The sequence below is a fragment of the Octopus bimaculoides genome, chromosome 26 (genome assembly GCF_046866305.1).
Source record: "Octopus bimaculoides isolate indiv1 chromosome 26, ASM4686630v1, whole genome shotgun sequence".
Classification (NCBI taxonomy): Eukaryota; Metazoa; Mollusca; class Cephalopoda; order Octopoda; family Octopodidae; genus Octopus; species Octopus bimaculoides.
In genome coordinates this window covers 2,964,296-2,980,218 of record NC_142953.1, presented here as the reverse complement: position 1 = coordinate 2,980,218, position 15,923 = coordinate 2,964,296, and the positions used below count along the sequence as shown (strand labels likewise).

Below are 15,923 nucleotides of genomic sequence, written 5' to 3'. Positions count from 1 at the left end.
GGAGTGAAATAGTCAGTAGTTGAATACCTGAATCATGCAATCACAGTACCTCACTTTAAATATTTGTGCCTCCCTTAGCGACACATGTACAACTGCCCCTCCCCTCATATTTACTAAAAATATAATATTTATTGTTATGAAAAATTCTGATATCATGTCTCTATGCTTTTTATTTGTGCAGAGATTCTACAGCGACAGCAAGCCAGTCCAGTGAAGGTAATCTACATCTTTGTCTCTTGCACCCCCCTCTTCGTCACCGTCATAGTATATCCCCTCCCATCACCGCATTTTGAGCCCCACCCACCAATTGAACCTCCACATGGGCTATGAAATTTCTAATATCAGTCATATTGGTCATATTGGTCTAGTCTCTCAAACTACATTCTGCTGCTACTGTTTTATAAAAGAAAAAGAAAAGAAAAAGGCACATTTGATAATGTAGTCCAAGATACACTATGTCTGAAGATTACAAAAAAAAGACAGGGTAGTTGTGGTTGGTATAGCTTTGATTGTACAGCAATTCTTCCCGCCCTCTCCCCTCCCCCTCCCCCATCTTCCCCTCCCCTCCCCTCCCCTCCCCCCTCCCCATTTCCTCTTACCCCCTCTCTCTGACCCCATTTCCTCTCCTCCTCCTTCACTCCCCTTCCTGCATTGGTATTTCTCTAAATGTCTATGTTTATTTATATGCTTATTTCTACATTTATCAATCTCTCTCTCTCTCTCTTCAGACCCCTCTTATGAAGGCCTCCAGTGCTGATCCTCAGTGCAAGACATCAACAGTTTCAAGCAGCCTGATCGACCTCACTGTACAACAGAACGACATTGGTGCTGGCGTGAAGAAGTCCTTTTCCAGTTCCGATGTCAGCGACATCCAAGGTGAAGACTTTGATTCACCATCATTACTAGATGCTTCTTTGACTGATACAGTTTCCAACACAATCCGGATCAGTCCCGAGAAGACCATAACGCTTCCTTCGTTGACTGAGGCTCAGAGGCGTGCGATTACAGGTATGATGGTTGTGGGACTCACCATGCACTTCAACTGCCAAAAAGTTACTCCCAGCCCAGCTCCAACATCTACGCCTGTGTTTCGTGGTGGTTTTTTGTTTCATGCCCCTTCCGCTTCAAAACATGCACACCAGTATGAAAGGACAAAGAATACACCACGCACACACACATATATATATATATGTGTCTGTTTAATAATAATAATAATAATAATATGCCTGTAATTCTGTCCGTCCGGGACCCCAGTATCTCAGTCTACATTTGCTCAACATAGACATGTTATACCTTTTTGGAATCAGGATGATCCCAGGATTGAAAATCTGCCCCTTATTTGGTTCTTGGCCATCCAGCATTGGGATCAGGTCTGGCTGACGATTTGTTATATGTTAACAGCTGGAAATTCAAATTTTAAAAGAACTCCAAAAATTTGTGAACTTACAAGCTTTTCATTGAAATTAAATTTAAAGCAATACCATATTGGTAGGGTACCAATAAATGCTTTATCATTATCACTCCCTTTAGTTTTGGGCTGCAGACCCAATTAACCCTCTGCAGGAACTAACTTAAAAGCCTGCACGGAGTGTGGCTTTTTCAATTTATAACCTTCCACGCCACTGAACCACTACAGTTCCTGGCAGTTGTTTTTTTATACCTTCTACAGACTGCTTGAAGCTTACTACCTTGATCCTTGGATCTTACCTTTACATCTTATTATATATATTTATATATATATATATAGGTGCAGGCCATGGCTGTGTGGTAAGAAGCTTGCTTCCTAACGAGATGGTTCCAGGTTCAGTCCCACTGTGAGACACCTTCGGCAAGTGTCTTTTACTATCGCCTCAGGCTAACCAAAGCCATGTGAGCAGATTTGGTGGACGGAAACTGAAAGAAGTCTGTCATATATATATGTGTGTGTTTGTCTTTTTGCTTGTGTTTATGCCCCCCCCCCCCCATCACTGCTTGACAACTGGTGTTGGTATGTTTACATTCCCGTAACTTAGCAGTTTGGCAAAAGAGACCAATGGAAAAAATACTAGGCTTAAGGAATAAGTCTCGGGGTAGATTTACTGTCTTGAACAATAATAATAATAATAATAATAATAATAATTAGTGGGACCTGTGAATATTTCCTGGAATTAATGGTAAACGTATTGGGTTATTTGTGAAAACTCTTATCCAAAATACCTGAAAGCATTGCCTGTGTTGTGTCTGTATCAAAAGATGGTTGCTTATTTGCTACTCACTAAAAAAGTGAAGGAAATTAGAATACGATGATTGCTTAATGCACTTTATTTATGCACTTTGTATACTTCATGCACAATTCTATAGACTTAATATGCAACACACTCCCTCTTTCTCTCTCTCACTCTTTGCCTTACCCTCTTTTTCTCTTTCTCTCCTTTTTCTTTTGCTCTTTGCCTTTCTGTTCAACTAATCACATGAAAGCGTTACAGATGGGCTAAGTAACGAAGGAACAAATCTTTGTTAAAAAAAAAATTACACATTTCACTCGCTACCATCACTCTCTCCCTCTTTCCCTCCCCTTACCCATCTATTTCTCTCTTTTCTCTTTCTCTCCCCTCTCCATCTCTCGCCCCCCTCCTATCTCACCAAGTAATTTTGAAAATAAGGAAGAATTCATTAAGGTAATTTTGTCATTATCAAGCAGATATTTGGAGTATAAATTAACATAAAAATATTTAAAAGAAACTTTTTAAGCATGTTATTCCCTTCTTTCTCTTCACTTTTTGCTCCCCACCCTACAGCATGTCATTAACACTTCTCTCTCCCACTTTTCTCTCACCATTTTTTCTCTTGCTTTTTGCCTCACCCTTCAACTAACCATATGATGCATTTGGCCTTAGTGTATTTTTATACTCCTCTCTTATTTCTTCTCTACTCACAGTTCTTCCCCCCCTCTCTCACTTTCATTCCACCTCCTTAACGAACAAGCAGATTATTATATGAATCTTAAATTGTATAAAAATTTTTAAAAATATTTGTGAATTGTAGAAGTTTAACCAGTTTGTTACTCATTCATTTTAGCCACAAAATCTTAAATAGGCCCCTAAGGGCCATATGGACCCCAGTTGAGAACCATTGTTTTAGATCCTTCTGGAATGTCCCTATACAAGGGTTATAAAAGGCATGTTACTGGTACCAAATTAGTAGAGTGTCTTTGACGTCCAGGCAGAACATCGTCTCCACTCTCACCTGCCAATTTACACGGAGACTGGCTGATTCCTTTTCACACATGTCACATCTTGCTTCAGCGAATGCCAACCTATGGTTTACCTCCACTCACTCTCATGCCATTAATAATAGCTGTTTTCACAGCTCCTACTCAACCTGGATATGTCATTATAGTTGACCATATGAATCTAACATGTATATTTCCTCCTGTCTCAGCAAGCTGAAGTACAGAGCTTTTGTAATCAACTATTTATGAATGCTATAAAATTCTTTGATTGTGTAGATTTCTCGTGGAAACTTTCTAATTCAGAACCAACCTGAAAATTATTTGTGTGTTGAAATAAAAGTTATTAAATGTTCGCGAGCCTTATGTATACACCCATTTGCAACAGTTGTTTCTCTGCTCTGTCTGCACTGGAGATAATGTCCCCTTTCAAACCATTAAGTACGGTGACCCTGTTAAAGGGCCATGGATGCTGTTATACTTTGTCTGGCTTGGTCATTATAAAAAAAACAAAGAACAGAAAGTGTAAAACGAATTCATTTCTGCTCAATGTGTTGGTTGAAAGGGAAGAGGCTGTGTGTGTGTTTGTTGGGGGGGTTTTTTGTCTTTGTATTTCAATGAGGTTGTTTGTGTTCCAGATCCCACCCCAGAAGCTGAAGCTCACAACTCCCTGTTGGCAAGTGTGAAGTCAAGGACTGAGGGGATATCACTGGAAGGCAGGAGGATGGTCAGCGAAAAAGAGTGGGAACTTCTACAACAGGAGGTAAGCTGTTGCCAAGGCAACACACACACACACACACATTCTCTTTCTCACACTCTTTCTCTCTCACACATTCTCTCTCTTTCTCCCTCTCTCACACACTCTCTCTCACACACTCTCTCTCACACACTCTCTCTCACACACTCTCTCTCACACACTCTCTCTCACACACACTCTATCACACACACACACTCTCTCTCGCACACACACTTGTACACTTTCGCGCACACTCTCTCACACACATTCTCACACACACTCTCTTACACACTCTCTCACACTCTCTTTCACACACACTCTCTCTCTTTCTCACATACATATACACACTCTCTTTCTCACACACACACACACTCTCTCTCACTCTTTAGCACACACACACAACAGCAGGATTGAGCTCAACACTCTGTATTTGGGAAGCAAACGTGTTAAGAACCACCCAGCCACACCCGTCTCTATATAGGCACTGGCAAATAAAATAAAAATTTCTTCATTATTATTATTTAATTTTATTTTTCATTTTTCAGCTGAAAAGTGCGCGAGAGAAGCTGGGTCGACCATGCGACATGTGCAACAACTATGAGGCCCAACTTCAGTCAGTGCAAGCGCAGCTGAAGGAATCTCAGTCTAAGATCCAACAGCTAAACCGTTATTTGAAGAGTGAGCAACAAGCGTCGGTAAATCAGCGCAAATACCAGGAGGAGCTGGAGAACAATCTCAAGGAAGTGGCAGAAGATGCACGCAAACAGGTAGTAATAATAATAATAATAATAATAATAATAATCCTTTCTACTAAAGGCACAAGGCCTGAAATTTTGGGGGAGAGGGCTAGTTGATTATATTGACTCTAGTACGCCACTGGTACTTAATTTATTGATCCCATCCCTGAAAGGATGGAAGGCAAAGTTGTCCTCGGCAGAATTTGAACTCAGAACGTGAGGACAGGCTGAAAGCTGCTTAGCATTTTGCCCTGCATGCTAACAATTATGTCAGCTCACTGCCTAAATAATAATAATAATAATGATAATAATAATAATAACAAGGGCTCTCAGAGAGTTCAAACCTCTGCCAAGCCAACACCGTCATCTTCTCAACAATTAGCTGGAGATGATTTTTAAAATGAGAATATCTGAAATAAAACTCTACTGCTCTCAAGTTTATTTATTTCATTTATTTATATGCTTCTTTGTTTGTTTTTCTTTTTTTTTCTTCAAAACTAGATATCTACTGTTATGACCAAACTTCAAGAATCAGAGAAATTCACAATGGAAGTGAAGCAACAGTTAATGCAGTCGCACCTGGAACTACAAGACCAACTTGTACGTTGTCCTCCACCATCTCTTGTAATCAATGTTGTTGTCCTTCGTTAGTTCCCTCAGGCCAACCTCATTGAGCAGACCCATAATTAAAGGCATTCAACCTTGTTACATATCTTTTATTCTTTTACTCGTTTCAGTCATTAGACTGTGACCATGCTGGAGCACTGCTTTGAAGGATTTTTAGTCAAATGAATTAACCTCAGTACTGGGAGAAGGCATTAAGCCTGGTACTTATTCTGTCGCTCACTTTTGCTGAACTGCTAAGTTACAGAGATGTAAACACACTAACACCAGTAAAGCAGCGGTGGACACACATACACACGTGATGGGCTTCTTTCAGTTTACGTCTACCAAATCCACTCACAAGGCTTTGGTCAGCCTGAGGCTATAGTAGAAGACACTTGGCCAAGGTGCCTCACAGTGGGACTGAACCTGGAATCGTGTGGTTGGGAAGTAAGCTCCTTACTACACAGCTGCATCTATATAGATAATTATTTTTATGACTCTGGTGTATTTAGGAATACATTATCCAATGTGATACACCACATTTTTTTGGATGTGATTTGAGAGAGGTATTTGGCTGCTATTTCATGCAGAACGAGCAGCCACATTCAGGCACCTTCATTAGCTCTCAAAGCTGACTGTGGCAGAATTTGAACTCCGAATGTTAAGACAGAAGAAATTCTGCTAAGCACTTTGGTGTGTTAACAGCCCTCCCAGCTTACTGCCTTCTTCGTAATAATAATAATAATAATAATAATAATAATAATAATAACAATAATAATAATAACAAAACATAAAAGTATTAAATTAAATAGTTTGTGTGTTTAGTTAATGGTTTTTTTTCTTTTTCTTTTCTTTTAGAAAACGTTGACTGAATCCAGGGAAGAAACCCAGGTTGAGGTATGGTGGTCTTCCTATTTGGTTGGGGGGACAAATGTGTGTGTGTGTGTGTGTGTATCACTGGATGTTGTGATGTTTTTGTTCTTTGTCTTTAAGAATGAAATTAATGTTATTTTCCCGTTTATTTCCCCAGCTGGATCGACTGACTCAGGAAAACGATACTCTTGTCGGCAAGCATTCCAAACATTCTCAACAATTACAGAATGAAGACATCAATCTTCCCAACAATCTTGAAGTAAGCCACAGCTTCACATAGCGTTATTCAAGTCAAATGTGTGCGTGTGCATGTGGGTATGTTTGTGTGTACGTTCAGGCATGTTGCTTGTTCCTTCTCTTCGTCCTGAAAACTTTTGTTTGACTTTGTTGGGTTTCTTTGGAATTTTTCAGGAAATGCAGCTGTTATTATTGAAGTACCGAGAGGAGATTATTGCTGCCAAAGTGGCAAAGGAACACATAGAAGACGCTCTAAAAAGCGAGATCCTGTTTCTCAAAGACAGGGCGCTGGCTGACCAGCAAGAAAAGAACACTCTTGAAGAGACTTTGTCACAGGAAGTCAGTACTTTACAAGAACGGCTAGGTAGGAGAATTTCAGCTTTCGTTGCTTTTGTTTGACCATTACCTGACCCGGCGGTGGCGGCGGCGGCGGCGGGCGCCGCCGCCGCTGCAACAACAACAACAACAACTACTATTGTGGCTTTTAACCTTTTGTTACCATTTCTCTGTTGAAATATACAAACTTTGTTTCAATTTATTTTGAAAATAATGAAGAATTTAGTAAAGCTAATGTTTAGAACATAAATTAAAGTTTTGAAGCAAGATTTTGATTTGGATTACTTTAACCCTTTTGTTGCCATATTTCTGTTGAAACACATTGCCTTTGTTTCAATGAGTAGTAAATAACTGAAAGGAATCAGTTGTTTGATTATAAAATTATTAGCGACAGAGGGTAAAGGGTAAAGAAAACCCCTTTGGTCATAATAACTAATTAATAACAAACCAATCCCGTTTATCCTGTTGCATATATTAACACTTCCAAACTGTCTCTAATCCATGTCTCTCCTCCTCTTTGCGTGTTGCAGCAATTTTGGAAAGCTGCAAGTCAGAACTGGAGCGGGAATCGTCGGTGCGTGCGGAGACGGAAACCAAACTGCGAGACTCGGACCAGTCTCTGAAGAAGATCCAGACCAAGTCAAAGCAACTAATCAATGCCTTAACACAACAGTTAGACGAACAAACTACGCTACGGGTAGGCCCAGAGTTAGCTTCTTTATTTGACTTATTTGGACTGACATCGAGAGATGTACATAAGAAACGGCACTCACCAGCAGCGCCATCTGCTGGCACTTCTACTGCTACTATTACTACTACTCCTCCTCCTCCTCCTACTTCTAAAAATACCCACCATGCCCCCAACTAACAAATTTACAAACACACTGATATAAACACTCCGTATGCTTGTATGTATGTTTGCATTGCTACATGTTTGTGTTTGTTTATATATGTGTGTATGTGTTTGTTAAAAAAGGTGAAAGAAATTTTTAGTTTTTTGTTTCGTTTGTTGTTTGTTTTTTCTTTCTAGTTATTTTTTATTTAGGTTTTTCTTTGTTTTTAAGCCCTCCTCTGCTGTCCTATCTTCCCCGTCCCTGCCAACTCCACATCCACCGCCATACACTTCTTTTTCCCTTTCACTCTTTCTTTCTTTCTTTCTTTCTGGCCCTCCTCCTCCTCTTTCTCTAAAATTTATTTTCGTCTTCGTTTAATACATTCCTCTTCGAAAACTAACTTTAAAAAAAAAAACTAAATTAAGTTTACTACTGCTAATACTAATAATATTTATATTTCCTCAACCTCCTGTGCTTAGGGGTTTAGGCCCAAGTTTCATAATTACCATAGCTACCTTCAGTGTTTGTGTGTGTGTCGGTTATGGAGCCAGTTATATGTGTATATTTGGTATATGCAATGGAGGCTGTATTAAATTAAAATGGCCATCTATGCATCATACTCAATGTATATACACTGCTGATAGGCCAGTTACTGTAGTATTTGTCCTGAGGTAATATCTTATTGATGTTCTCTGTTCAAAATTCTATGAATGTCAGAGGGTGACAAAAAAATTCATCCCCACAATGATCAGCAAGAGCACCATACGTATTTTCATTTCTGATATAGAAACGCATGAAGAAAGCATTTACTGATGGTGTGAATAGCTTCCCAGGTGAATAAAAATCCAGTACATGCAATTGTGGCAGCATTAAATTAAAATAGCTATCTATATATCATACTCAATGTATACACACTATTGCTAACCCAGTTACTGACCACTGCTGGGACAAATTTTATTTTCCCTCTGATATTTATTATTTTTAACACAGCACATTGATAAGATGTCATTATAGGGCAAGTACTGCAGTTAAGGCTTGTCAGTGATGTATATACACAGATGTATGGCACACACACACACACACACACACACACACACACTTATATTACTTTAACACTAAATTAAATCTTGAAACAAGCCGTGCTGAATGCTATATTTTATTGATATATATATATATAAAAATGTTAATGTCACACTAATGCTTGATGATGTCTTGAGATGGAACTAATTAAAATAGATGTACAGTTAAATATCTAAATATACTACCAGCCCTAAATTAGCCTCGTCAGCTACTAATGAGCCTGCAATCAACGTGAACAACCCATCACTTTCTGAATCTTCATTCATGAAGCCAAACTATGATGATGGTATTGGAAACATTATCATCTACATGCACAGATCTTCAATTAAGATTTACATGACATGAAACTCCAGACTTCTACAATACATAAAATATTTTAGAAATTTTTTTTTTAATATAATTCTTTCGCCAGTGCCAGCATCACATACCTAACACCTGTGTCGATGGCACATAAAAAGCACCCTTTGAACTTTGGGCCTCACAGAGGCAGTGACAGGTGACTGAGACCTTTGGCAAAATACTGTTCTTGACAAGACCTGTCAAGAACAGTATTTCATAACTGGCCCCTATGCTGGTGGCATGTAAAAAGCACCCACTACATTCTTGGAGTGGTTGGCATTAGGAAGGGCATCCAGCTGTAGAAACTGGCTCATATGCTGCTTCAGTAATTCCTGTCTAACTCCTGTCAATGTGGACATAAAAACAGTGATGTTAAACTGTTGTTTCAAGTATATTTAGATATTTAACTGTACACTTTCTCACACACACACACACACACACACACACACACACACCTATACATGGGACCATTAAGAATATATATGCATATTATGTATATGTATATATATATTTTTTGAAACATCCTGTATTTTTGTCAGTCTGTTGAATGTAAACATGTATATTTGCTAAACTAATGCTTACTACTAAAAAAAAAAATTGGAATTTTTTTCTAGATAATAAATTGCTTTGTTTGATCTAGCACTGTGAAATACTCTGAGTTTATTTTTTTAATTTTTCTGTTATTTTCCATGAGATACAAGACATTTTAATACCCAGCACAACCCATCATGATACAAGTAATGCTTTTCCAACTTTCTGATGGCTTCCAGTCCATCAGTTTGTATTATTTCTTAAAACTTACATTGTTTTCGCTTTAAAAAGTCTAATTAAAAGCATTTATCTATATCAGACAATGCTTCATGTAAACTATACCACAATATATGTTTGAAGACATCCTAATTTATAACCTCCACGCCAGCTTCCTCTTCACCTCTCAGCACCGCCCTATATTTTCTTTCTTTACCCCCCCCCCCCCTCCTTGTTCACTGTTCTGTCCAGGATTCTTTTGTTTTTCTTTTGGTTTCAGCCACACCACCAGTTCAGCTAAGTATCTTGACATGCCTTATGCCTCACTTATTTATGACTTACAGCTTTTTTTTCACTACATGCAGAGCCTCCTAGAAATTCCAACTTCCCCATTAGGCTTTTTCCTTCTTCCCACCACACCATGTTAGAAGCTTCCACATACACACCATGCCTCACCGTATTTTGGGGTGGGGCATAGAGCTGTGTTTTTCTATTTTTTCTTATGATGAATTCCTTTTCTTTTCTTTTTTTCTTGTTTCTTATTTTTTTCCATGTTCCAGCCACGCATACCAAAACAAATTAAAGCCTTACTAATCAACGTATAAGTTTCTTAATTGTGCTACCACTGCATTAAGGCTTCTGCCTTCTTGCCCTGCCACATTTACAGCTTTTCCTTATATATATATATTACTGATTTCTTGTCTTACTTACATTTCTCTCTCTCACACTCACCCCCTATCTATCTGTCTCTGTCTGTCTCTTTCTCTCACTCACCCACTGTCTATCTGTCTCTCACACCCTTTCTATCTGTCTCTATGTCTCTCTTATCCACTCTCTCTATTATTTAATAACTGTTTGATTCAGCTTTCTACAAACCTGACGAGTTATGTTCGTTAGGCGAGCCTACAGAACTTCAGGCTACATGGAACCAAACCAAACTGTTTTAAATAATAATGTCTGTAATTCCTACCAAATGTCTTAAGTTCCTCTTTCTTTTGTTTCTCCACTCACTTGTGTGTGTGTGTGTGTGTTTAAGAGCAAACCAGTGGTTCTCAACTGGGGTTCATATAAGACTTTGGAGGTTCCATGCAAGCAAAATATTAAACTGAGGATCCACCATAGTATATTAGGGATCTATGAAAAATTTTTTACTTTGGATGAATGTTTTGCAAGATACAACCAGCTTTCTTTCTCAAATGTTTTACAAATGAAAATGTGAGGTACAAAATGGGGATTTTGAAAGAAGTATCTTTTAAAACTGGCTTTTAATTTAGAAACAATTAATGGATATTATATTTATTTATCTATTTTATTTTTTATAATCTATTCTAACGAGATCCACTCATTAACTGTAGCATAGCCATAGTTTATTATGCAATTGTTTTCCAAATCAGTTGGTAGTTTTGCACTTCAGCTCAGACACAATAAAGCTGTTTGCTTTTTCATTGTCTCTATTTTTTATCTTTATCTTTCTTGCCATCTTTGCTACTTTTGCTGCCAACATTTTCTTCTTCTTATTATTATTATTCCACTATGCACATAGCTTATCATTTTTACAACCTTAATTCCCAGGAAGTCTCACCAGACATCCAATATGTATCCTGTACAGATGTTCCTACATGCACCTCTTAAGCAGTAATCTTAGTTTTACAGCTGCATTAGGGTATATATATATATATGTATATATATATATATATTTATTTATTTATTTATTTATTTATTTATTTATTATAAACATAGCAGTGGCCTTTTTTAATTTTTGAATATATTTTTGATCCTAAAATTCAAATTATTTTTGCTGACATGTGAAAATATATATTTCTGATTCTCCTGAAATATCAACATATATTTATCATTACATACATATGTGTATATATATACATATATATTTCTTTACACACTTTCATACCTATACGATTTAAAAATTCGTAAATAATGTACAAGGAAAAGACATAAGAAATCTATGGAAAAAATCCTTATTAAAGGACGAAGATAAATTCATCCGGATAAATATATATTATATTATATATATATACATATATATATATATTTGAGTAAAAGGCAGAAATATAGAAATATTACAACTGAAAGGCTATATATATATATATATATATTGATATTTTTCATGAAATATTAATATATTGTTGACCTGGACTATCACAGCTTATTTTTCTGATAAGATCGGTGCATTTTCATAAATGTAAATTTGGTGAAGAAACAAATGTTGTGACCCACCCTGATGAATGGGAGACAAATTTATTAAATTTCGAAATTTCAAAATTTTGTTTTATTTATTTATTCATTTATTTTTTGAAAGTAAAACAAAAAAAATTACAAATAAAAGGGTCCAATAAAGAACAAAACAAATCAACCCCAATCCAAAAAGTTTTCGACAAGCCAGCTGTCCACCCCATTGACATTTGCCCTAAATTGTTGTCATTTTACTTCACTGACCAACAAGAATTGTTTTGATCACTGTCAACTGACCAGTGTAGCTATTCAAAGAACCTAGAGAATGTTGAACAAGAACAACGCCAGGGGTCACACTCTGATCCTTTACTGACCTACCCTAGCGACACACTCACCCTACGGTGTTTGGCATGTCAGTGTCTCTGAGCTCTTTTTCCAAGAAATTATTCATCTGATATCGGTCACCAAATCATTACCAGTAGCGTAACCAAAATAAGAGCGAGCGAGCAACATCCTGTCATTTATTTACAAAGGCCCTTCTTCACAAAAAAAAAAAAATCCAAGCTAAAAGGTAATAAATAGTTCAGAGAAAACTTATTAGGCCATATTTATTTGTTGTTTATATGTTGTTGTGTATTATTATTGTTAGTATACATTGAAATATATTTGTAATATATTTGTAATATATTTGTAATATATTTGTAATATATTTGTAATATATGATGTATAACATGCTGAGATATAACTTTGGAGTCATGTATATGATGTGTAAGGTGATAGCATGTCAAGATATACATACTGTTGTGTGTGTCTGTATATGCGTGTGTGTGTGTGTGTGTAATATATATGATTAACCAGGGGGGGGGGTGATTGTCCTGGGAGTAGTTGTCATCTGGAGGGGATTGTCCTATGGGGCAGGGTGATTGTCCTGATACGTCAGAACCATCACCCTTCTTAGACAGTCTTCATCCATTTATATTGTTCTCTGCACCCACTATCTGTGTTATAATGGCCATCCCATCCTTTCTTCTTCTCCTCCTGGGCCACTAAACTTATCTCTCCTGTCTGTCTCTCTACGCAAACATGTCACCTCTCCCTTCTTCCCCTGTCATTGGTATCATCATCATCATCATAACCCTGCTTTTAGCATCCCCCTTGCCAAATACATTACAAATATAGGCGTGGCTGTTTGGTAAGAAGTTTGCTTCTTGACTGCATGGATCCGGGTTCAGTCCCACTGCACAGCATCTTGGAAATGTGTCTGCTACCATAGCCTCAGGCTGACCAAAGCCTTGTGAGTGGATTTCGTAGGCAGAAAGTGAAAGAAGCCCATTGTGTATGTATATACATATACACACATACACACAGAGTCTTCATTTTTGTAACTTCCAGGATTGTTTTACAGTGAACTGGTATTTCTGTTCCAGGGTATTAACATTGTGTGTGTGTGTGTGTGTGCATGTGGTCAACTGAAATTGATCAACTCAGGGTCTCACATGAGATATTATGAAGTATTGAGATAGGGGAGAGGTTTTGTGTTGCAAATTTACTTAAGAAAGCAAAAGCAGTCAGCAAACTGACGACCATTTACACACACGCACACTCACGCGCGGATAAATTCTTTCTACCAAAACAATTTTTGTGCTATTCAATCTTTTACCAAACTCAAGTGTGGCAGGGTTTTTTCGTGAAATAGAAAAGATTTTGTGATTTCTATAAAAAATGTTGTTTAAGGGGTTCCACAATGGACTAATTTTGGGGATCACTGCATTATGGTATTAACCCCAGTAGTTGAGTTTCTTTCTAGTAAATTCTCACCTGAATATCTCCTACACTGTCTCAACACTCTTTGTTTTCCTTCTCTTTTTGCTGCTGAACTTACAGAGTAAACTGGAGACAGAGGTCAGTACTATGAAGGCCAAAGTGCAGTCATTACAAGTGGATCTGGAGAATAGTGAAGCTGTACAGAGAGATTTTGTTAAACTATCCCAGTCTTTACAGGTTTGTACAACTGTTTCAATGTGGCCCTTTGTCATTGTTAAGTCCCCTACTCGAGAAACAAATATGTCGGGCACTGGCATGGCTGTGCATAGATGGGGCTGTGCGGTGAGAAGTCTGCTTCCCAACCACATGGTTCTTGATCCAGTCCCACTGCATGGCACCTTGGGCAAGTTTCTTTCACTATAGCTGCCAACCAAAACCTTGTCAGTAGATTGAGCAGACAAAATCTGAAAGAAGCCCTTTGTACGTGTGTTTGTCCCCCACATGCAGCTGTGTTAAGTTATTGGATCTACCAATTTACATATTAGATGCATTCCTGGAGCTGGTATGTAAATCTCCAGTTTTATAACGATCTCAATTAATTGCTGGGAACAATAAATATTAAACAATTAAAGTTAAAGAAGTGATTTTAAATTCTCAGTCGCAGGATAATGCTAATAATGTAGCCTGAACAGGATAAACTACCCCTATTTTTGCAGAAAAAAAGTGTAGGCGGTTAAATTAGTAGTTCTCCTTTTTATTCTTGTGTTTTTCTCCAGATTCAACTGGAAAAAATTCGGCAAGCAGAAACTGAGGTGAGATGGCAGCATGAAGAAGATGTTGATGAATGTAACAATTGCAGACAGGCTTTTTCTGTGACAAAGCGAAAGGTAAAGTACCGACTTTGCATGGCATCTGTAGTCTCTTATAGTAATGGTGCCAAATTTTGGCACAAGACCAGTAATGTTTGTTTTAGTGGGTGGAAGATAGTAATTTACACGAACCCAGTATTCAGCTGGTACTTATTTTATCTTAGTTTGTCAAGTTGAGTTTCTTGAAATGGTTTTTTGATGGTGTAAAACTAAACTGTCATTTGTCGTTATCCTTTCTTTACCGTCCAGCATCACTGCCGACACTGTGGAAAGATATTCTGCGCCGACTGCAATGCCAAGAATGTGATGAGTGGTCCAAACATGCGTTCGTCTAAAGTCTGTGATGTGTGCCATACAATTCTGGTGAAAGATGCTACCCCTTACTTCAGTACAGAACCGCCTTCGACACCCCACTAAACCTCCTTGATGGTTTCCTCTGTAAATTTCTATTGTGGAACTAACTCTTATCCTAGGGGTGAGGCAGTTGCTGACGGACGGAACAGTTTCCCCCCCCCCCCCTTTTTTTTTTGGTGGCGAAAACTGTTCAAGGCACAAAAGGAAGACAAAGAGAGAAAGAAAGAAACAGAAAAAAAAAAAAAATCTCACGTGGAGAACTGCCAGATATTTATGGATATAAATAAATAAACAAAAATAATCAACAACAACAACAGCAGCAGAAGTGACTGAATGTAATTATATAAAAGAACATTGGAAGAACTTTCTCTCCAATTTATTGTATAAAAGTAGATGAAAAAAAAAAACAAACAAAAAATATACAAAACTAAAATTGAATGAAAAACAGACTGTGACTGTTGCAGAATTAATATATAAGGATATTTATTTGTAATGATGATTCTGTCACCCAATCTTTTAACTGGAGCATGTGTGTGTGCATATGTGCGTGTATTTGTGTGTATGCGAGTGAGTATGTCTGTGTGTGTGTCTGTGTGTGTATATATTATTTTTCACATTTCTTTGTAAATCAATGGGATAGAAGGCTTTGACAATAGCTTGCCATTTATTCCAAGGCTGGTGGAAGAGCTGTTTATTGGGGCTTTTTTTCACCATGCAAAACGTTTTTCAAGCTCGTTATTGTTGTTCTTCTCCTGCCTTCAGGGTTTTTTTTTTTTTTTTTTTTCTCACCTGTGTCTAAAGGTGATCAATTTTTCTTGATTCTGGTGGCAGGGTCCATCTCGACTAAAAATTTTTTAAATGTGATTATGTTTGGTTCATTTGGAAAACCTGACCATAACCCCCCCCCCCCCCCCTGCAGACTTAACAGAGATGAGATGCTTTTTGCAGTTTTGTCCTTAATTAGACCTTCATACGAGATCTTTCATTTTTGGTCACAGAAAAGTTATGTATCGT

The 15,923-nt window shown here is 37.6% G+C and overlaps 1 protein-coding gene across 5 annotated transcripts in view; it reads left to right on the top strand.

Moving 5' to 3' along the window:
• The window catches only part of LOC106880700 (rab GTPase-binding effector protein 1), a 47,491-nt gene extending 32,155 nt beyond the window's left edge, over positions 1-15,336 (top strand). For 3 of the 5 annotated variants that reach the window (XM_089342914.1, XM_089342913.1, XM_089342917.1), the window contains 12 exons: positions 182-216; positions 729-1,008; positions 3,847-3,971; positions 4,490-4,711; positions 5,183-5,281; positions 6,146-6,184; positions 6,318-6,419; positions 6,572-6,761; positions 7,264-7,430; positions 13,807-13,923; positions 14,463-14,573; positions 14,805-15,336. In XM_089342914.1, the coding sequence (XP_089199040.1) occupies positions 182-216; positions 729-1,008; positions 3,847-3,971; positions 4,490-4,711; positions 5,183-5,281; positions 6,146-6,184; positions 6,318-6,419; positions 6,572-6,761; positions 7,264-7,430; positions 13,807-13,923; positions 14,463-14,573; positions 14,805-14,972 (1,655 nt within the window). In that variant the 3' untranslated portion in view covers positions 14,973-15,336. The remainder of the gene's footprint in view (positions 1-181; positions 217-728; positions 1,009-3,846; positions 3,972-4,489; positions 4,712-5,182; positions 5,282-6,145; positions 6,185-6,317; positions 6,420-6,571; positions 6,762-7,263; positions 7,431-13,806; positions 13,924-14,462; positions 14,574-14,804) is intronic. The other 2 variants (XM_089342916.1, XM_089342915.1) reach the window with 1 other exon arrangement.
• The last annotated feature ends 587 nt before the right edge of the window (positions 15,337-15,923 follow it).